The sequence below is a fragment of the Canis lupus genome, chromosome 22 (genome assembly GCF_003254725.2).
Source record: "Canis lupus dingo isolate Sandy chromosome 22, ASM325472v2, whole genome shotgun sequence".
NCBI lineage: Eukaryota > Metazoa > Chordata > Mammalia > Carnivora > Canidae > Canis > Canis lupus.
Genome location: NC_064264.1, coordinates 24,419,932 through 24,443,072, shown reverse-complemented (window position 1 = coordinate 24,443,072; position 23,141 = coordinate 24,419,932). Strand labels below are relative to the sequence as shown.

The 23,141-nt window shown below is 33.6% G+C and overlaps 1 protein-coding gene across 2 annotated transcripts in view; it reads left to right on the top strand.

The window, feature by feature from the left end:
- The window catches only part of KLHL1 (kelch like family member 1), a 435,375-nt gene that overhangs the window by 175,034 nt on the left and 237,200 nt on the right, over positions 1-23,141 (top strand). Inside the window, exon 3 of one of the 2 annotated variants that reach the window (XM_049099352.1) lies at positions 19,878-20,014. The exons of the other annotated variant lie outside the window; for it this stretch is intronic. Coding sequence (XP_048955309.1) covers positions 19,878-20,014 — 137 coding nt within the window. The remainder of the gene's footprint in view (positions 1-19,877; positions 20,015-23,141) is intronic. 2 annotated transcript variants of the gene reach the window in all.

Below are 23,141 nucleotides of genomic sequence, written 5' to 3'. Positions count from 1 at the left end.
TAGAACTTTCTGGCCTAAGTATGTTTCACTTATAGGAAATTAACCTAAGGATCTGAATGTAAGCTTTATCCCAAGCTCTCTTTAAGTCAATCTGGAGCCAATGTTCAGGGCTGTCTCTAGTATCTTGACCAGACATCAGGATCTGAGTGGGGCAGTTTTGATCTTTTGGAAACTTGTGCTCTTGGCTTGAATCTCCATAGTTACCTGTAACACAATAATGGTATGTTCAATCTAGATTTAAAAGTCCATCCTGCAGGGTATTTTGTGACTTTCCTGATCAATGTGTTCATGTTTAGAAGAATATTCTTGTCACATATGCCCGAGCCTGAATTCCTAAAATATACACTGGGAAATGACCATATTCTGGGGTTATAATTTGCAAATTTGTGAAAGGCAAACATATGGTACAGCAAAATTTATATTAATTTTAAATATTTAAAGGGAACTGGTAAAGTCTGAAGAAAATAACCATATTGTGTAGACAAATATTATAGATAACAGGAACACACAGGATTTTAATTTTAATGAATTTAGATTTGTAAACTTGTCTGCAGTTCTTTTGGATTTTCTATGTGCACAAACATGTCTTCTGGAAATAATAGCGGTTATACATTTATTTTGGTTCAACTCTAATGGGCTTTATTTATTTATTTTTCCTTGTTTGCATTACATTGGAAAGATCTTCCAGAAAAATGTTGAATAGAGGTGATACTAACGAATTTCATTTTCAGTCTCTTAAAGAAGAAAGGTTTCCATTAAATAGGTCTTCTGTATGAATGAATTAGGTGCTTTTATATGCTTAAAATGTGTTCCTTAATTAAGTTCAACTTACTTGTGATACATTGTCCACTATATATGTGATACATTTATTTTTTTTTTCTTTCTTTCTTCTTTCTTTCTTTCTTTCTTTCTTTCTTTCTTTCTTTCTTTCTTTTTTTTTTTTTTTTTTTTTTTTTTTTTTTTAGAGAAAGAGCAGGAGAAACAGGGAGAGGGAGAGAGAGAATCTTAAAGAGGCTCCATACCTAGTGTGAAGCCTAATGCAGGACTCATCACCCTGAGATCATGACCTGAGCTGAAATCAAGAGTCTGATGCTTAGCCAACGGAGCCACCCAGGCACCCTGTATATACATGTTTTTTTTACATACAGTTTTTGTATTTAGTTGCTAGTATTTTGCTTAGGATATTTGCAAATATGTTTAGAGGAAAGAATACAATTAATTTTCTTTATTTGCAACATCCTTTTCAAGTTTTGTTTCCATGTTATATTTGCCTGATTAAATGAGTTAGAGGAAAGGTTCTCCTTTTCTATTCTTTGGCAACTTTTAAGAAAGTCTTTTTCTGGGACACCTGGGTGGCTCAGTGGTTGAGCATCTGCCTTTGGCTCAGGACATGATCCCGGAGTTCCAGGATCAAGTCCCATTGGGCTCCCTGCAGGAAGCCTGCTTCTCCCCCTGCCTATATCTCTGCCTCTCTCTGTGTCTCTCATGAATAAAGAAATAAAATCTAAAAAAAAAAAAAAGAAAGTCTTTTGCTTATATTGTTTTTCCTTTTCCTCATCCCTAGTTTTGCATTGGTTTTACTATCATGTATAGAGGTGGATACTGAATCTTGAATCTTTGTCTTGATGTCTTAAGACTATTTTGAAAACTCTTGGCCATTATGTCTTCAGATGGCTTTTGCCCTATCATGTCTCTCTTCTGCTTTAACACTATAATTATATGAATTGTTTTGTTTCATTTGTTTCAGAAACTATTTTTTATCTTTTTTTAAGATTTTAAAATCATTTTTTTATTCATGAGAGACACCGAGAGAGAGGGGAGCAGAGACATAGGCAGAGGGAGAAGCAGGCTCCATGCTGGGAGCCCAATGTGGTACTCGATTCTGGGTCTCCAGAATCACACCCTGGGCCGAAGGCAGGCAGGCAGGCACTAAACTGCTAAGCCACCCAGGTGTCCCTTTTTAATCTTTTATCTCAATTTTTAGTTTCAATATTTTCTATTTATTTTCAGCTTATATTTTCTTCACCTGCATCCAATCTGCAAGTTCAAGTCCTCTATCAAAACCTTAGCTTAAATTATTATATTTCCACTTGATTTTACATATAACTTAATGTTCTTGAAAGTCTCCAGCTTGTAATCTATATTAAAATACATTAATTAGGGTTATTTTCACATCTATAACTAACTGTGATCCTTCTGTTCAGAGATATACCTGTAGCACCTCAGAGCCTGTTTCTATTGTCTGTTTTTCCCTCTCGGTAGAGTTTATTTATATGCCTTCTTCTTTCTTAATGTCAAGCACCATATACATGCACCAGAAATCAGAGTTTCTATGAGGCTTTCTAAAGGGGTTATTTTGACTGATTGTCAACATTTAGATTAGCAGATCACCTTAATGCACTCAGAGGACTTCACTGATTCAAATCTAGGTTCCTTCCTTGTATTACCTTGTCTTCTTGTCTATTTCTATTTCCCTTGACTCCTAGAATAAAGCCCTTTAGGGAGTTTAGCTGAGAGCTGTGTATTTACCAGAGTCCTCTCATCCTTGCTGGTCCTTGGATTCAAATTTTTATTTTTCAAACTCTATTTAACTTCTCAATCTCCAATAAGCCATTTTCTGCTTGGCTAGCAGTGCTTAGGAATCACAAATACCTCTGAGGAAAAGTGAATCACAATGACAGTCTTTCCCAAACTTTCCTCCTTTATGGTCCCCTCTTTCATCTCTCAATTTCTTGCTACCTTTGGAGCCTAATACTTCCAATATCCATCTTTTCCTCCAAGGCCCATGATACTGTTGGCTGCTGCATTGTGCTGAGTTTCTCAGATTTTCACTCTGTGCTGCTTATAATTAATAAATACCGTCAGAGGGAATGAAAAAGCAGTGGAGAATTTTGAGCTGACTCCATGACTTTTTCTTTATTCTAAATTCTTGGTCCTTCAGTTCTGGTTGTCTTAATGGCTATTTTTAAATTCATTTAGTTATTTTGATTTTATAGGCACCATTTTTTTTCTGGCATTCTCAATGAGGGGTTCAGTCAGTTACAAGTTATTGCCTTATAATTAGAAACAGAAGTCTCCATACTTTCTGTTTTGAAATAAACTATTTCATCATTATTGTTATATATCTAATTCATTTTCATTTTTAAGTTGTTATAAGCTTTAATTAGCACAGCATCAGAAAACTTGATCAGGTTTTCTGGGCCTATCATGCATATGAGAGTCTTTCTCCTTAATATGGAGTATGGTATTTTAAAGTCTTCTTTGTGAAACAGTTTTTTATATTAATAGATTCCAGTTGCCAAACTTAAGTATCATGAATTTTTCAAAATTTTAAAGTTTATCACATATACACTCATAGATATGGTTAAAATATTTGTTAGTACTGAGCTACTACATTTGTATATATTTTTTAAACAACTGGGTATAGACTATGAAACTCAACAGTTTACTTTCAGATTTATTGTCAGTCTTTTTTACAAACCATGCTTCACATTTCTCATAATGAAAATCACTTACTTCTGTAAAAGAACATTTACTATAACCTCATAGGAATTGTAATTTAGAATACTATAATTAGGTGATCTACCTCAATTTCAAATGGATTAAATTAACATTTTATTAGTAATCAATTTTCAAATAAGCATGTTAGTAATTTACTATTTCTATTACTTTTTCAGGCTTTTTTTTAACTTAATGTCCTAATAAATATAGATAACCTACCTTTTAAATCATTGTAAAGCTAGAGAAAAAGATAATTAAGAATTCATTTATTGCTTCTTAGAGCAAATTATGTCACCCAAAATAGATTTTTCTGACTTCTATTAATAATGATTAACATAAGGAGACATGCATTGATTTCCCTTTAAAATTGTAAAACTCTGTGTGTTGTTTTAGACGAGTTATAGCACTTTATAAACACCACCTTTTTTGTGTGTGATTTGTAGGCTGACAGCAACTAGCCATTCATTGACGCCTCAAAGTGATATGGATTCCAGTAGCTCTGAGAATTCTATCAGGCTGTTCACCATGCTGAGCAAACATTCAGAAAAATGGAAAGTTACTTGAAACAACAGCAACTCTGTGATGTTATTTTGATTGTTGGGAACCGAAAGATACCTGCACACAGGTATAGTAACCTGTCTTTATTGAATTCATATGGTTAGAAGGATAGTCTGGTATGTAGGATGCAAAACATTCTATGAGTACAGAATTAGGAATCCTTTTTTTTTTTTTTTTTGATACAATAAAACTCTATTAAAGGGCACCGGGATTTGAATTTCATGTCCTTTTCACATATCATGGAATATATCCATCCTTTGTTTTTCCCACCATTTAAAAATGTAAAATCTGTTCATAGCTTGTAGGCTCTGCAATAGGAACCAGGCCAGATTTGGTCCATTGGCCCTAGTTTGCTGATCCCTTTGTAAAAGGACTCAGGATTTCAAACCTTTGATTCATGGAAGAAAGTAAGGGGGTTCAAATGTAATTGTAAATATTTTGACTTTGATATTTTGTTACAAATTTCCAGGTATCTTATCATATAATATACATATAATATGTGTGATATTTTATTGTAAAAATATTGTGATTGTGTGTTTCCATGTGTTTATCCATTAAGTGATTGTTATGCTCTCAAATGTTGTCAGGCTCAGAGATTAGATAGCCAAAAACTACTGTGAATGAAAGTAAGATTTTCCAATAAGAACATCAAGAATAACTCGATATTTCATCTATTAACACTTGTCATCTTTCATAGTGCTATTATTTAAATACAAAAAAAACCTACAAAAACTATGAAGCATACAGGTAAAATTTGCAGAATTGTAATCACAATTTAAATGTACTCTACTAAGCTTTGTCAAATAGTCATGGCTAAATCTATGTATAATAGTTGAGAATACACATTTTTAAGAGAGCTTGAGTTATTTTTTTTTTTACCCTTTATTTCCTTTGAGGGGAGAGTTATAATGCTATTTTAAGTAATCTCTTTTGGTAAATAAAGCAAATATAAATACTTCAAAAACAAAACTTCCTCTGGCTAGGGTTGATAGTCTATTTTATGTAAATCATAATCTCACTAAGTAGAAATCCATTTTAATTTAGGAGATTGTACTTAAGATTTGAAGTGAGATATACTTTTCTGCCAAAATTAAAATAAATCAGGTTATCATGGGTATATATTGTTTGTTTCATGTAGGAAATTCAAAGTATTTCATGTTGACATCTTTATTTTGCATTTATTTATTTATTTTTTAAAGATTTTATTTATTTATTCATGAGAGACACAGAAAGAGAGGCAGAGACATAAGCAGAAGGAGAAGCAGGCTCCCTGCAAGGAGCCCAATGTGGAAATGAACCCAGACCCCAGGATCACGCCCTAAGCTAAAAACAGATGCTCAACCTCTGAGCCACCCAGGCATCCCTATTTTGCATTTGTTAATTAAAAAATGTATAACATACTAATATTATTCTTAAGGTACAATGTATTTGAGAGCTAATACACTTTTAAACATTCCATACATATTTATGATTGATAATTCTAAGTTACATAAGCTAAATGTAACTTAAAAACTAAAATCCAATTATTTTGCCATATTAATTTCTTATCAGTTTTCTTATGAAAACTCATTAAATTTGATGTTGGTTTTTTACTTGTTTTCCTTTTTTAAATTTTTTAAAAGATTTTATTTTTTTATTCATGAGAGACACAGAAAGAGAGGCAGAGACATAGGCAGAGGGAGAAACAGGCTCCCCACCGAGAACCTGATGCGGGACTCCATTCCAGGGCCCCTCCATTCCAGTGGCCCTCAGGTCCACACGACCTGAGGCAAAAGCAGATGTTCAACCCCTGAGCCACTCAGGAGTCCCTATATTTTTATTTTTGAAATTGTAATTCAGAAAAGAATTTTAATTTAATTTTGATGCTTATTATTTTATTTTTAAATAGTTGAATATATAGGCAAATAGCCTTAAACTACCTTGATGTATGTTGTTTAATACTATTATGCTAATGAATTGATAGAAAGGGTAAGTTATCAACATATAAAAAATATTTTAATATACATTTCTTTCCTATGTTTAACATAAATTTTATTACTTAGATAATATATATACATCTAAGTGCTGACTAATAAAAACATTCCTGAAGAATGAAGCTATATTTCTACTATGATACTGATATTAAAATGTGAAAGTGAATTTGATATACTAGAAATGCATAGGAGGGAACATTTAACATTGAATAACTAATGTAGGTCATGTAGAGTTCAATATTATCAGCTAACTGGGATCCCTGGGTAGCGCAGCGGTTTGGCGCCTGCCTTTGGCCCAGGGCGCGATCCTGGAGACCCGGGATCGAATCCCACGTCGGGCTCCCGGTGCATGGAGCCTGCTTCTCCCTCTGCCTGTGTCTCTGCCTCTCTCTCTCTCTGTGTGACTATCATAAATAAAATAAATAAATAAAAATAAAATAAAGAAGAGTGAAACTGTGTATTTAAAAAAAAATATATTATCAGCTAACTGAGGCAACAATTCTAATAATATCCTATTCATACACATTTTCAAATATTTCTATAACATTGCATTAGTATTAGCAAGAAAGCCATAAACAAATAGTCATTATTTTTGAGATATTCAATGTTGTAATATGTGTAGCAAATATGCAAATTATGCTGAATATCATCTAAATAACATCTAGATAAAAATTCTATTATAAGAAATACTCTTAATTTGAGAATGTAACTAAATTTACTTCATTAGCTTATAAATTGGTTAATAGCATATATATGTATGTATAGAGAGGGACCCAACTCAAAAGTACATTAGCACATCAGATGCTCATTAATTTTTTTAAAAGAGCAGTGTTTTGTGTAATTTATATAGTTTTATTTTGCCTTTTGTTTGTAGTAATTTAATATTTCTCATTTGAAGCATTTTTAACCAATATAATGAGCAATTCTCCCATGTTAATTATATTCTACATTGTTTTCTTTGTTACTCTTTTTTATCTAGATTGTTAACATTATTTTCTAAGTAATTTATTTATGGAAGTTATTTCATAATAATCTAGATAACTAAGAAATAAAATAGCTTCTTGGTTTCAATTATTGTAAAACATGAGTAATTACTATTTTTATACATGTTACTCTGAACATTTAAATATTTTATATAGTTAGCAGATATTATAGCAAGTAATTATTGTCAACTATCTATATTTTCCTTAAATGTGACAAGAAAACTTTTAGCCTAAGGCTATCTGCTAAATTCATGCAAATAAGGATTTATATTTTCCTTATACCATGACTTAAAACTTTAGTATTACCCATTTTATAAATAATTTATAGAGTTATTATTATAAGCTAAACATACATTAACAAATGTGTGGGAAAATATGGAGCACTGGAAAAAGGCAAGTGCTGTTTTTAGTGATTGCAGATACATTGCACCTCCTTCTGTACACTTTTACACAGTAAAATCGTAATTAATGCAAGATTAGCTCTTTGCTTTAAACAATCATTTTAGCAGTAGTAACAAAGGAATGGATTTTGAAGTTATTTTGTTATATTTTGAGTAGCACAGATGAGTATTGCCTTTGGCAAAATATATATGATGTTATGATCATTAGCACTTGAACATGGGACTATTACAATAATTTCAAATAATGAAAAAAGAAATAGCTTACATTAAGATCTACTGCTCCTTCAGGAAAGACATTGAAAGCTAATCTTATAAGTATTCACTAAATATCCATTTATAAAGTCATGTATATTTAACTCCACATTATTATCTCATCATTCAAAACTTTCAAGGCACTCCCTACTTAAGGTGATAAATTATGATTGTGAAAGGGCTCTCCACAAAACCCTTTGTTTTTGTTCTGGTTATATTGTATATATGTTTTTGGCCTGATATAAGTCACAACTATCAATGTATTTATGAAATCCCATGTTTATATAGATACAATAGTTTATTGTTAAGCATATTTTTAAGTAAGTTAGCTTTAAAAAACTAATAATACTTAAGATGATACACTAATAGATTTTTTGGCATGGGAAATAATCAAAATTCTGAATTCATCTGTGCTATAAGTTTTCAGAGAAATTCTAAAATAAATATAAACTTTTCATAAATGGCCCAGAACAATTGATTAGTGACAAGTGAAACAAAAAACTGAATATAAATCCATGAGTACTAAATATAGAGAATCTCTTTCTAGGTAGTCTGCCTGTAATCCTGGATATTAGCTGCTAAAAATTAGACTAACAAGATCAATATTAATAACTGGACAGCCAAATTATCAATCCTAGAATTAAAGTATATTCAGGGGCTACTTTGTTACCTGTACAGGTATATAATGAAATATCATTTAGCCTATGAAAGCCATTATTAGGAGTAAGTGCATTAGATGGAAATAAATGAGAAAATATTAAATAGCTAACAACCTCTGAGTTGGAAATAATATAATTTATAATTTTTTGTGCATAGTAACAGTGTGGAAGGATATACAACATATTGTCAATAAAGCCTTTTCGTGGGGAGTGGGAGTAGACAAGATAAAGAAGGGGTTAGCATTTTTTTTAATGTCCAGACATATATTCTTTGAACTCTTTAGAATGAGCATGCAGTAATTCATGATTGAATAAAGACTTAAACAAAAAATAAAATGATATCTGATGAAGACAGAAAGTATCATGCTCTATAGACCAAAACCCTGGAAATTTCATTTAACATCAGATTCTGTTTTCAATTTTGTCTATGCTTGATGACAGATTTAGTTATTTCAATAATATATTTATCAAGAGTTTATATTTTATTTTTTCAATATTATATTTGTTATATATTACATATATGATTTTAGTGTTTTTTTTTACTAAGCACTAGTATCATAAAAATAATTGAAGCTAAAAGTGGCAATTGAAATAATGTATTTAGAAACATTTAAAAAATATTAAATGTAGTAAAAAGAAATTACTTTCATAAGTAATTTAGATTAATACTCAGAAGTAGGCAAGTAGTATTGTCTCTGTACTGATGGGAAGTTTATTTACATAGATTTTCTGTAACGACAGAAGAATAACTCATTTCTTCTATTTTATTAAGTACAACACCCACCTGAATCTCTCAATCAGCTTGGTAGTTAATAAAGCTTTGAACCAACTTCAAGATAAAAAAAAAAATGTTTCTACTGCCTGCTGGTTTCAGTTGCCTCAAGTAATACCCACAACCCTAGGCATTGCCCATGGTGCCAGGCTCCCAGCAGGCTCCCATGGACTCAGGCTTCCAGCACATCTCAGTGTCAGCCTCCTCCCATGGTTCAAGCTCCTAATGACTCTGGCTCTGAATCACTTGCCTAGAACCTAGGCTACTGGCAGGTTCTTGTGAACTTAGACTCCTGGCTGGGCCCAGCCCAGCTAGCTACCAGAGATTCAGGCTTTTGCCCACCAAAGCACCAAGCCAGCTCCCATGTATCCATGATCCCTGCCTGGCTCACCCCAGTGTCATGCTGGCCCCTGAGGACCTAGATTCTCCCACAGATCCAGACTCTCTACTTGTCCCAACACCAGACCTGCCCCAGCAGAGAGAACCTTCTGGTTAGCTCCCATGGTCCCAGGTTACAGGTTGACTCTAGAGGCCGTAAGCTCCATGCTTGCTCTAGCATCCAGCAGACACAATATCCCTAGCTTTCAGTTTGGCTCCCACAAAACCAGGCTCCTGAACTATCCTAAAATCAAATCAGGCCTTATGGACCCAGATACCAACCCAGTGGTCCCTGGTCCCTGATTAGATCCTGTAGACCCAGTACCCATATCTGCCTATGCAGGTCCAGGTCCAAGCCAGTCATTCAGACTCAGTGCCAGGCCCACCCCAGTGATCCCAAGATCCAGACCTACCCCTAGAGACTGAGGCATTAGGCTAGTCCTTTGTATACTAAAGTACCGAGGCCCACCCACCTGCTGACCTCATCACCCAAGGATTTTAGCACGAAGCCTGTATGTGGATACCACCAGATGATCCATCCAGAATCTCTGAATGGGTGGACTGGTAAAGCCATTTGTAAATGGCTGTCAAAGCCATTCTGTAAAGATTGGAAGAGCCACCTACTTCCTTGAATGCACAGACAATAATGCAAGGCCACAGGATAATTAGCTAAAAAAAATACATCACCAGTAGACCTGCCTTAGACGAAATGCTACAAGGAGTTCTTCAAGCTGAAATGAATGGACTTTAATTAGTGACATGAAACCTTGAAAGTATAAAACATACTAGTAAAGCTAAGTATACAGTCAAATTCAGAACAATTTAAAAGTGTAATGTCATTTAATTTAGAGATTAGAAGACAAAATAAAGACAAAACTTAAAAAATAATTAGCGCTATAATCATGAGTTAATGGATGTACAGTATAAAACAAGGTAAATTGTGACATCAAAACAAAATATGCAGGGAGTAAAATGTTGTTTTTGTATGTGATTGAAATTAAGCTGTTACTAGTTTAGAATAGACTGTTATATTTATAAGCTGTTTTATGTAAGCTTCATGGTAACCAAAGCACAAAAACCTAAACTACATATGCAAAAGAAAAAAAGGGAAAGCATAACATTATAGAAAATTATTAATTCACAAAGAAAGATAGCAATAGCTAAAGAGGAAGAAAGAAACAAGGGGGTGCCTGGGTGGCTCAGTTGGTTAAACATCTGCCTTCAGCTCAGGTCATGACCCCAGCGTCCTAGGATCAAGTCCCATATCAGGGTCCCTGCTGAATGAGGAGTCTGCTTTTTCCTTGCTCTACCCCTCCCCTCTGCTCATCTGGTTTCTCTGCCTCTGTCTCTAGCTTTCTCTCTCGAATAAATATATATATATATATATATATATATATATATATATATATATATATATATATTTTAAGGAAAGAAACAAAGGACTGCACAACAGCCAGAAAACAATCAGATAGCATTGTAAATCCTCACCTATCAATAATTATTCTAAATATAATTCGATTAAATTGTCCAATCAAAAGGTATAGTGCGATAGAATGGATTAAAAAATAAGACCGAACTATATGCTGCCTACAAAAGATTCACTTCAGCTTTAAGAGCATACATAGTCTCAAAAATGAAGACATGGTAAAAAGTATCCCAAGCAAACAGAAACAAAAAGAGAGCAAGTATAGTTATAGTTTTATCAGACAAGATAGACTTTAGGGCATAAAGTTGGCAAGAAACAAGGTAGTCATTATGGAACGATTAATCAATTCATCAACAGGATAAAATAATTTGTATATATTGTGGCAATCATTTTGCAATATGTATGTGTATCAAATCATCATATTTTTACACCTTAAATACATGTTATATATCAACAATATCTCAATAAAACTGGAAGATGGGGAGATAAAAGAAGCTAAAAAACTTTCATTTCATTTTTTCTCCCATCATTTAGATATCATTTTAATGTTGTCCTTATGCCTACTACTGATTTTTAGCAGTACATGAAGCATATTTCCTTGCATAAAACAAATGTATACCAAACATATATGCCTTGGTCTATTCCTTTTTGGTGATGCAAAGGGATTATAAAACATGATAGTTTTCCACATGAAGTTTGCAATAATCTTGAGGAGGAAATAACCCATAGGACAATTAAAGAAATTATAATAGTTATCATATATTACATTATAACTGCAATGGAAATAAGCAGCTTTGATTCCAAATGCAAGATATAATCAAATATGGGAGTGAGCAGTTTTTCAGAGAAATTGTGTTTGGGGTCAGCCTAGTGGAAAAGAACAAGTGAGGTATTTTAGATAGTGAGAATAATATGGAAAAATAGAGAAGTAAAGAATTTGTGAAAATTTTGAGATACTGGCCTAAAGTGGAGTCATTTGTACTGGAAATACTGGGAAATTAAGCTGTAAAAGTAGGAAAAAATGGTTATGACAGATTTTGAAAACCACTAGAGAAATTTGAATTTGAAATGATGTGCATAGTTAGAAGCTCATGTAGATTCTTAAAGAGGGGAGTAGCACAATTCAGTGAACAACAATAATAATAATAATAGTCCTAATGCTAGTTGACATTCATTTTGATGTATGTGTCAGGCCCTGTTGTAAGCACTTTGAATATACTAATACTAATCCATTTTGTCCTAAAAGGGAAGGAAATCCTTAATCCCCCCCCTTTTCTTACAGAGTTGAAAATGGAGAAATGGAGGAAATTAAGACATTCACCCAAGTTAATAAGAGGTAGTAGAAATACAATTCAAACTCAAGCAACTCTGTAGAAATAATGTATTAACAAGTACAATAGACTGCTTATCATAATTCACAAAGATAACTCTGAAAACTGGAATCATTTTAGAAAATGTACAGAGTGCTCGCTTTGGCAGCACATATACTAAAGAAAATGTACAGAAAATGGGCACAGAAAAAACTAGTTAATGGTCTAGGAAGATGTTAGAGTTAATCCAGGCATGAAGTGAGTACTATATAGAGAAAGAGATGAACTGAGAAATATTTTGGAGAACTGTGTCGTAAGTTAAGTTTTCCTGAAAGTAGAGCTAGAGACTGGAATTCATGTGTGCATGGTTTATTTAAAGAGCGTCCTCAAAAGAAAGGGAAAAGGATAGGGCAGAGGAAGGAGCAAATCAAAAATGTAGTCTCAGCTGGAGTCTTGCTTCATCTTTAACTCCCAAGAAGCTCTGGAACATGACTTTGCTGCAGAGTTAGTCATACTTTGAGGAAAAAGACAGCATTTTTACACTCTGCTTTTATTATTCATTGCCATTGGGCTCACCCACAGGATGAGAGTAGGGGAAGTTGTGGAGGTATGAGGAACAAGGCACATAAACTCTCAGGGAGGCACCTCCTATTCGCCAAATGTGATCTAGGGAAGGGATAGCTGGGACACAAGTTAGGTGATATTATCACTGGCACTGAGGGCAGAGTTGTGCCTCATAAAGGGGATCTGGCCAGAGTAACCACAAAGTCCAATACAAAAGGAAAGATTAACTTTGTGTCATATTTGAGATAAGCAATAAAAGAGGAGGAGACATAATAATGACTTCATAATATCTACACTGAAAATTCAATATATTGGTGTTACACCAATTAAAAACAGGCTAGTAAAAATGAAAAAAAAGAATCTCACAGAGAAGATTCTGAATTTAGTTTAGAGCACCCTGAAATATTACTGGGCTCCCTGGTGAGCAGTTTCTGCAGGCATTCGAAATACATGGCAAGATTTAAAACCATCATAATGGCAATAATTAAGGCCATGCTCAAGTATGATTCTGAAACAGTGTGTGTTAAGGCAAAAATTTGGAGGTCTGAAAAAAAAAAAAAAAGCCTAGGGCAGTGAGAGGGTCAAGAAGTAAGGGTATAGAGAGAAGTCAATGAATCATAGGTAAGCTGAGATAAGAAAGTCTGTACTGCCTTAGCTAAAAAGGGGTTTTAAAGAAGAGGAGGAGGTCAACGATGTCAAACACTGCCAATAAATTGGAGTAGGGCTAGAAAAGTTTAATAGATTTGGAAGGAAATAAATTGTGATGACCTCAATGAGAGATTTTCCAGAATGGCTGCATGCATTCATATATTTATATATTTTCTGTTCTTGCTTCCATGGCATTAATAGAAGTTATATATGTACCTATAAAGATATTACTTTCTGTTATGTGTTAAATACTTCCTCTAAAACCTAATTCCCATCTCATGTATGACTTAATCTAAATGCAATATAAACTTGTTTGTACTTTTGTTATTGAATGAAAGAATATAATGTATTTTGTATGTTATAGCTGATTGAGAAGATTTCATGTAATTAAGATTGAATTCTACAGGTCACATATTTTACTCTATATAGATGTGACCCTGTTACAAGTAAGGTCTTTCTATGTATAAGATTAAACTGGTTAACTTTATATCAATATACTTCTTCTGCTCTAGGAATGATATGTATCTCTCTGGCTTATGACAGCTTATTTTTATAGCATATAATGTTATATTTAGTTCTTCTGATAAAACTGATTTGACATTGATCTAATAGGTATGTAATATTTGAAAATATCTGTGTCTTCATTATTTTGTCAGATTTTGAGAATATAAAGAAATAAACTGTTTAGTTACTAAAGGCTAAATTAAATGTATAACAAATTGATAACTTGGAATATTTTGAACATGTTTCTACCCTAGGCATTAATATTAATCATGGATCCCATAAAATAATCTTTAAATGCATAAGGTATACATCGAAAGATTTTTTTTTCAGTTGAGAGAAGGAATGTCTCTCTTTGTTAAAGTTAGCTTTTACCACGCCCTTCAGTTTCATAAAAATCAAGTATAAAGTAGATAAAATTACAAAATAAATAATTGAAAAAAAGTATCTCTTGTTTTGAAAACTATGAAAACTTGTAGATAACAATATCCTTGACCTTTCTTCCTTTCCTTTCCCTTACAACATTCTTAGAAAGAAAAGGGCATCTGTGGCACCTGGGTGGAACAGTTAGTTAAGCATCGAACTCTTGGTTTGATCTCAGGGTCATGACTGCCCCACATTGGGCTCTGCACTCAGTATGGAGTCTGCTTGGGACTCCTTCTCCCTCTGCCACTCACCCTGCAAGCCCTCTTTTATTCAAATAAATAAATAAATAAATAAATAAATAAATAAATAAATAATTTTTTTTTTTTTTAAAGAAAGACAAGAAGTGCATCTAAAATTTGCTGTTGCTTAGCTTACAGATATAAGCATCACATTTGGTTCTATTGATGTATCGTCCATCACTTTTTAAGTATTTCCTCACTTTCTGGAACAGAAGATATTCCAGACTTACTTTATGCTTTGCCTATTTCACCCTATGGTTGGATTCCTTAATGTACATATAGCTGCACACACATGTACACACAGTATTTCTATTTCTTATTAAGGACTGTAAATTTACACTGATATATCTGAATTCTTTTTTCTTAAAGACTTATTTATTCATAAGAGACACAGACTCAGAGAGAGAGGCAGAGACATAGGCAGAGGAAGAAGCAGGCTCCTTGCAGGGAGCCCGATGTGGGACTTGATCCCGGATCCTGGAATCACGACCTGAGTTGAAGGCAGGTGCCCAACCCTGAGCCGCCCAGGCATCCCAGTATGTCTGATTTCAATCCAGTATCATAGGATTTATCTTGGTTTCCATTTCCATATTTGTAACTCCATTTTCATTTATGAGTAACATTTCTCTGATGATCTTCAAGAATGTACTAATTTCCTCTAATCTATTTTAAACAGAAAGAAGTTTCAAACTTTCTAATTTAAACAACTATGAAAAAACATACCTCTTAACCATAAAGCATTTTTTTACTGTTCTCTATTTCTTTGGACTGAGAATATATTGTCAAATTTTTACAATTGGAAATTTATACTTTCACTTAGGATTTAAAGATTTTATTTATTTTAGAAAAAGAGGGAGCAGGAGAAGGAAGAGAAAAACATAGACTCAGAGCTGAGCACAGAGCATGATATGGGGCTTAATCCCATGACCCAAGGTCATGACCTGAGCCAAAATCAAGAGTCTAATGCCCAAATGACTGAGCCACCTAGGCACCACCCCCACTTAGGATTTTAAAGTACATGAAAAATTTACACTCCCCTTAAAATGACTATAAATCATCAGAAAATGAAACTTTTATACCTTTTCTTTAAAGGTATCAGAAACTTGTGACATAAACAAGAAAAAAAAATTTAAATAACTAAAAATGAGTATGACACTCCCTTCTTAGCCTCAACTTTGTTTTTTTCACAATGTCTAATATACAATTGAAATTTACAATAGAGGGGGAAAAGCAGACGAATATAATCCGTTGGGAAAGTAAAATCAGTCAGTGGATATCAACCTAGAGATGATCCAGGTTTTTAAATTATCAGTAAAGTGCCACCTGGGTGGCTCAGTCTGCTAAGCATCTACAATTGGCCTAGGCCATGAACCCAGGGTCTTGGGATTAAGTCCCACATCAGGCTTCTTGCTCAGTTGGGAGTCTGCTTCTCTCTCCTTCTGCCTCTACCCCCACTTGTACTCTCTCTTGCTTTCTCACAAATAAATAACATTAAAAAATTATCAGTAAAGAGCATTAAAGCAACTAAGAAAAATAATTTAAAATATCTATAGGAAAAGATAATGTAATGAATAAAGCGATGGGAATATAAAAGAGATTTGGAAAAATTCAAGTCACTACGAATCATCTACAGTAAAACACAGGGTAGAGAAAGATTGAAAGAAAATGAACTAAGACCCAACAACTTGTGAGGGAAAGGCACCATCAATTCCTGAAACAGATATCTAATTAGAGTCCTAGAAAAAGAGAGTGAATTGTGTGAAAAAAAAACAGGAATTATTTTCAAGTAACTTTCTAAATTTGATTTAAAAAGGTCTATCCACTACTCTACAAAGCTCAGAAAACCATCATCAGAATAAATACCAAGTAACTACATTGAGGTATATCATTGTCAAACTGCAGCATCTTAGGAAAAAGAGGGGAAAAGAGTAAAAAGAATTAGATATAAAAGACATGGTAAATCAGGAAAACAATTATAAGAATGAAAGTTCTTTACTGAATTATCTTATTAGTTCTTTGGACTCTGCTCCCACCCCCCCCCCCCAGGTAGATGATTATATCATCACCCGCTAATCAACTCATTTTGATTGATTTGAAAACATTTCCTGTTTTCCTGAGTTGATTCACAGTAAAGAATGAATGTTTCTATATTTTCTATTAGAAACACTGGAGCCTAACTCATAATAGAATATTATTTTTCTAGTCCCAAAGGCTTGAATTCTATATCAAGTGAAAATAACTTTTTAAAGATATTTTCAATGCATCTAAATAAAGACCTTTTAGATAAATGAAAACTGGGACAATTTAGTGTCATCAGACTTGTAGTGCAAGAAAAACTAAAGAAATTTATTCCAGTTGAAGGGTATTAATACCAGATAGAAGTCTACTTCTTCAGAAATGAATAGAGACCCAGAATATGAAGGGGATAAATATAAAATAAACTTTTACTTTCAGAAGTATTTTTTCTTTTAAAAAATTCTTGATTGGCCGACATTGAGTGAATAGAATTATGCTGTTGTAAGGCCCTTATAATATTCATGAAGTAGTATAATTTTCTTTGATGATACTGTTATTAGTCAAAAATCAATATTTAATCTCTAGACAGAGTCAGCATACTTCTGTGCAGAGGCCAAATATGGTTTGTGGCTTGTTTTGTATGGATTATGAGCTAAAATTCATTTTTGCATTTTAATCAATTGATTTTTTTTAAAGGAATATATGATAGAAACTATATATATGACTTTTAATACCTAAGATACATAATATCTGCCTCTTTACAGAAAAACAAATTCTGATCCCTACTCAAGAAGAACCACTTAAAAAATACATTAATATGTATGCAAAAAGAAAAAGATGTAGTTAAAATGTTAATGAATGAAATATTTTTTTAAGACAATGAAAAGATTCACTCAAAAGAACAAATAGAGGGGTGCCGGAGTGTCCTGAGTGGTTGGTTTATCCTGAGTGGTTGAGTATCTGCCTTTGGTTCAGGTTGTGATCCTGGGATCCGGGGATTGAGTCTCTCATCAGGCTCCTCACAGGGAGCCTATCTCCCTCTGTCTGTATCTCTGCCTCTCTCTGTGTGTCTCTCATGAATAAATAAATAATAAAATCTTAAAAAAAAAAAAACAGAGAATATATATGTGTAGAATTAAAGCCACACATAATTTTATATACATTAATATATACTTCAATAAATTTTAGAACCCAGATAAAATGAGTAAATTTTTAAAAATATGAAGCACAAAAGTTGATGATGAAGAAATAAAGCACAAAAATAAGCCTTGTAGTTTATTAAATAATTAAAATGAGACCATGTCACTTTTTCTCAAACTAGTCAAACCAAGATATTTTTTTCAGGTAAGTTCTGGAGCATCTTAAGGAAAAAAAATAATTGGTTTCTTCTATAAATCATTATACAAAATTAAAAGAGTTAAAGCTGTCACCTCATTTTATGAGGCTGTATAATATTAATACAATAGTCAGGTAAAAAATACAGTAAGAGAAAATTAACGGTTCATCTCCCTTGTGACTATAAGTAGAAAATCCTAAACAAAATTTTGATTGAGATAAAAGGCCTTTTATGAAATTTAATGCCCTATAGTATAACAGTGGTTAGCAAAGCTAGAAATGAAAGTGGTCTTTCTGACCTGGTAAAGGTTACATACCAATACATTCACCAAGTATGTTACTAAAAGGAGATTCTTTTAAGAGAGAGATAAACTGGGATCCCTGGGTGGCGCAGCGGTTTGGCGCCTGCCTTTGGCCCAGGGCAGGATCCTGGAGACCCGGGATCGAGTCCCACGTCGGGCTCCCGGTGCATGGAGCCTGCTTCTCCCTCTGCCTGTGTCTCTGCCTCTCTCTCTCACTGTGTGCCTATCATAAATAAATAAAAATTAAAAAAAAAAAGATAGAGATAAACAAAAAATTTCTCCACCAGCGCAGTGACTGTTCAACATACCACTAGAAGACTGGAGATCTTGGAAGAGGTTTTAAGAAAGCAAAAGAAAAAGAGTTACAGAAAATAAACAAGAATAAGTCAAATGAGTTGATTCGCAGGTGATATAATCATCTACCTAGAACAAAAATAGGGAGTCCACAAAGAACTAGTAAGATAATTCAGTATATGTGCCATATAAAAGATGGATTTATGACAGTTTCAACTAATGAAATTTAAATAAACAAAAACCAAAAAAAATTTTTATAAAAGTTACTACACATTAATACCAACAAAACTGTAAATAAAATATGAAGAAATCAACCAAGAATATACAAGAAAACTTTAGAGAAAACTTTTGAGAAAGCTTTAAAATTTGATTAGAAAGCAGACAGGATATCCTGAGCATATGGAGAGATATTTTGTACTTTTTTGTTGTACATTTTATATTATAAATATATCAATGATCACCAAAAATAAAATTAGAAATTCAGTGCATTTTTAATTCAGTTTTTATTTGACTTTTTGAAGAACTTAACCAACTTACTTTAAACTTTATATAAAGAATAAAACTTCACTAATAGTTAAATAAAAAATTAAAGATGGAAGATTTGCCTCATTTGGCTATAAAGACATATTCAGATTCAATATTAAAAAATATTATACTAAAAAATATACTGTCTCAAGAATAGGCAAGAAAGCAAAAACAATAGAAATCTCAGAGACAGATAACTATGCATTCAGGACTCAAATTCTCAATATAGATGGCACCATTAATTCAGTGGGAGCTAAGCAGAGTCTTTAGTAAATAGCATCATAAGAATATATAAATAGAAATAAAATTGGATCCCTATCCAAAAGGATGAAGGAACTAAATGTGAGAGAAAAAAATATGTATTTAAAATGATGGGGAAAGAAATATAGGAAAATGCTCTGTGACCAAAGGTGGAACAGAATTTCCTCAGTTTTGAAAAGTATAATTTATAAGCCAATAATTATCAATAAGATTGGTAAGTATATGATAGATATAAGAGATACATAGATGATAGGTAGAGTACCTCTGTGCTGCATTCTTTTTAAAAATTATTTTATTTATTTATTTTAGAGAGAGAGTGCGCGAGAAGGGGGTAGGGGCATAAGGAGAGGCAGAGAAAGTCTTAAGCAGACTCCACACTGAGTGGAGCCTGACACAGGGATGCATTTCAGGATCTGAGATGACAACCTGAGCTGAAACCAAGAATTAGACACTTAACCAATGCAGCCACCCAGGCTGTACTGCATTCTTCTTGACACTAAGCATTTTGCTGCTTTATATTCATAACCTAAATTAGATTCTATGACTCTTTCAGGCTTGTTCTGAGCTCAGTCTCCGACTATTTTGCTGCCATGTTTACAAGTGATGTTTGTGAAGCCAAGCAAGAGGAGATTAAGATGGAAGGCATAGACCCCAATGCCCTCTGGGACCTTGTTCAATTTGCATATACAGGTACAGTAAAAGAATTATAGCTTCATGTTGCTTTCTTGTGAGTTTTAGAATTTTAGCATGAGATTTAAAGCTTAAAAAGTGCTTACTTTGTATCTTTTTTCAGTTGAAAGATTATCTAACAAAATAAAATCAGGTACCTTTTCATTTCTATGGAATTACAAATGTATATATGTATATGTATGCTCTCTTCTTTTCCACAAAGGGCTTAATAAGCTTATAAAAATAAATAGTCAATGGAATGAGCTTGGGAGAGGAGCAAAAAGGTTATTAATTATCAAATAAGAATTTTTTTAATGTCCATCCTTAGAGCATTAGAAAGAGAAATAGATTCTCATTTTCTTTCCTTTTAGAAAGTATGGGTTGGAATAATTCTTTCTCCTTGAAATTTATTATTTTAATATTAAAATCTTCACAGAATATTTAATGTGGACCTGACAAACTTAGTTGAAATGGACAATGAAGATACTTAGAGTTATGGAACTGACTATTTTTTGAAATTTTTGTTTTCTGATCTACTATGTTGACACTTTCTAATGGCCTTGCACTACGTTATATTTAGTGCATTCAAGTGAGTTTGTCAATTTAGCAAACATTCGCTGGATGTTTCTAAGTATGCGAGCATCAGCTATATCCTTGGCGAACAAACTAATGAATAAGATGTCCTTACCTTCCAGAAGTTCGTAGTCCAAGTGGAGAAGAATTAGATGACAGAATAAGTACAGTATAATGTGACACATTAAGACAGTGTTGTAAAGCATAAACCTGCTGTTCAAAGCATTATCAGGGCTCACATTCATTTGAAACATTTTAATAATTTTCAAGATTATTGTGGTAAGGGGAGACATTATAATAAAATCTTGGGATAGAAGCAAAGGTAGATAGTAAGAATTGAAGTAATATTTTAAAAAAATGGCATGTGGTTCATTTTGCTAGAATTTTCTGTCATGGTATGAAATAAGAAAAAAGGCCAGGGCCTGATTATCAAAGCAGTGGGACTCTAGTTTAAGGAGCTGTGTTTTTGCAGCCTTCCTGGTTATCAGGAAATATGTGGGCATTGTAAAGATCAGCAACTAGAACTAAAAGGCTGTAGGAATAGTAGGAATCTGTCTTCCTGGAGGATTTGGCTTTTCATAGAGAGGAGTTTGCTAATATAACAATCAGTAAATGAAGCCTCTTAGAAGGCTCTGGGTGCTAAATTTCAAAGTAGCAATTTGATGGGCGGATGCAGACATTTCCTAGCCTCAGTTATTTTTATTTTTATTTTTTAAGATGTATTATTTATTTTAAGGACAGAGAGCAAGCACAAGTGCCCTTAATGAAGAGAACGGGCAGAGGGAGAGGGAGAGAGAGAATCTTAAGCAGACTTCCCATTGAGCAAGAAGCCCTACAGGGCTGGATCTCACAACCCTGAGATCATGACCTGGGCCAAAATCAAGAGTCGGGTGCTTAACCGACCCAGGCACCCCGCCTCAGTTATTTTTTTTTTTTAAGATTTATTTATTTATTCATTAGAGATACAGAAAGAGAGGCAAAGACATAGAGCAGAGGGAGAAGCAGGCTCCTCGCAGGAAGCCCGATGTGGGACTCAATCCCAGGCCCCTGGGGTCGCGCCCTGAGCCGAAGACAGACGCTCAACTGCTGAGCCACCCAGGTGTCCCTGCCTGTTATTTTTAAATTATATTTTTCAAAACAAATATTGCACTGGACAAAGTTAAGCAAGTAAACATGTATTCAAGGCTGTTGCAATAGGGGAAAGAGACAGAATTCAGTCTCTATTTAATTCTGCTGAAACAAAGGGAGAGAGAGATTTTTAGGGGCTAGGATGAGAAAACACAGATCATCTATGTTTGCTATTGGCTTTATCTAGAAGAAAAGTAGACTTTTTCCTATCTAAGTGACATAATGTAGTTTTACAACTTAGAGCAAGGCATCCACTCAAATTGCATTTCTATTCTCCCACAAAAATAGGGGTGCTATCATCCTTGAAGTTGACATTTCAAAGAGAATGCCTCCAAGTCCTTGAGAGCAAGGTTCCTGGTTTGTAAAACTGGCAAAAAGATTTTAAAATTACATCTCAAAGGGACAGATAGAGAATTTATAATTACACATTTTCCTAAGTAAATAATATGAAAAAAGGGAGACCAAAGATCTAAAGTTCAAGAAGTAGTCTGTTTATATCTTGGTCAGGCTGAAGGACCACTAAAATATCTAGTCAATTTCAATTTGCCTGCAACCTGAAATAGTAACATAAAGGATTTTTGGACTCCCAGCCAGAAGATAGCAAACATAACCACATTATTGTTTCCTTGAAAGGGAAGAATCATGAAGCTTACATTTTAAGGATCTTTCTAGCAACAGAAAGGCATAATTTTCACCCCTTACCATCTCCATGGCCTGGCAACCTTGCATTTCTCTGCTTCAAAACTAGGTCAAAAGACGCTCATCATCATGCAGCACAAAGTTGGAAGGTGTTTCAAAGCTCCCTGCTGAATGTAACGACCCAGATTTACTCAGCTTTACAGAGGGCAGACAGGATACAAAGTGGCCTTTCAGTTGCCACTGCTGCTTTGGCCTTTGCTGCAAAATCCATAGCTCCCTGGTGGCTGATAAATTTCTAATTATTAGTTTATAGAAATATTACATGATCATTTACAAGCTAATATTAGGAGAACCTTAGGCATAATAAAATACAGAGAGAGAGAGAGGAGAGATCAAGTGAGCAATGACAGAAATGGATAATAGGAGGTATCTGAATATGTGTCCATTTTAGGTAGTGCACTAGTTAGTTTCTAAGACTTTTCTTGGTAACAGGCTAAAAGTAATTGCATCACAGAAGACAGAAAATATGAATGAGCAGTAAAGACACATAAAGGGTCAGGTATTTGGTAATATTTTCTTAAATTTTGAGGTTTAAGAGGCTTTGGAGAAATTAAGGAGGATCAACTATGTAAAGAATGGATAGTTAACCATTAGCTGTAGAAGTATTCAGTAGAGATACATAAGATCACTTTAAAATGATTTAAACAGATAAAAACTTCCATGAGACCTGGAAAGTATGTAAGGTTTGAAAGAATCATAGGGAGCAAATTTATGTTTATTAACTTAGAAATTAAGGAAAAGAATGAAA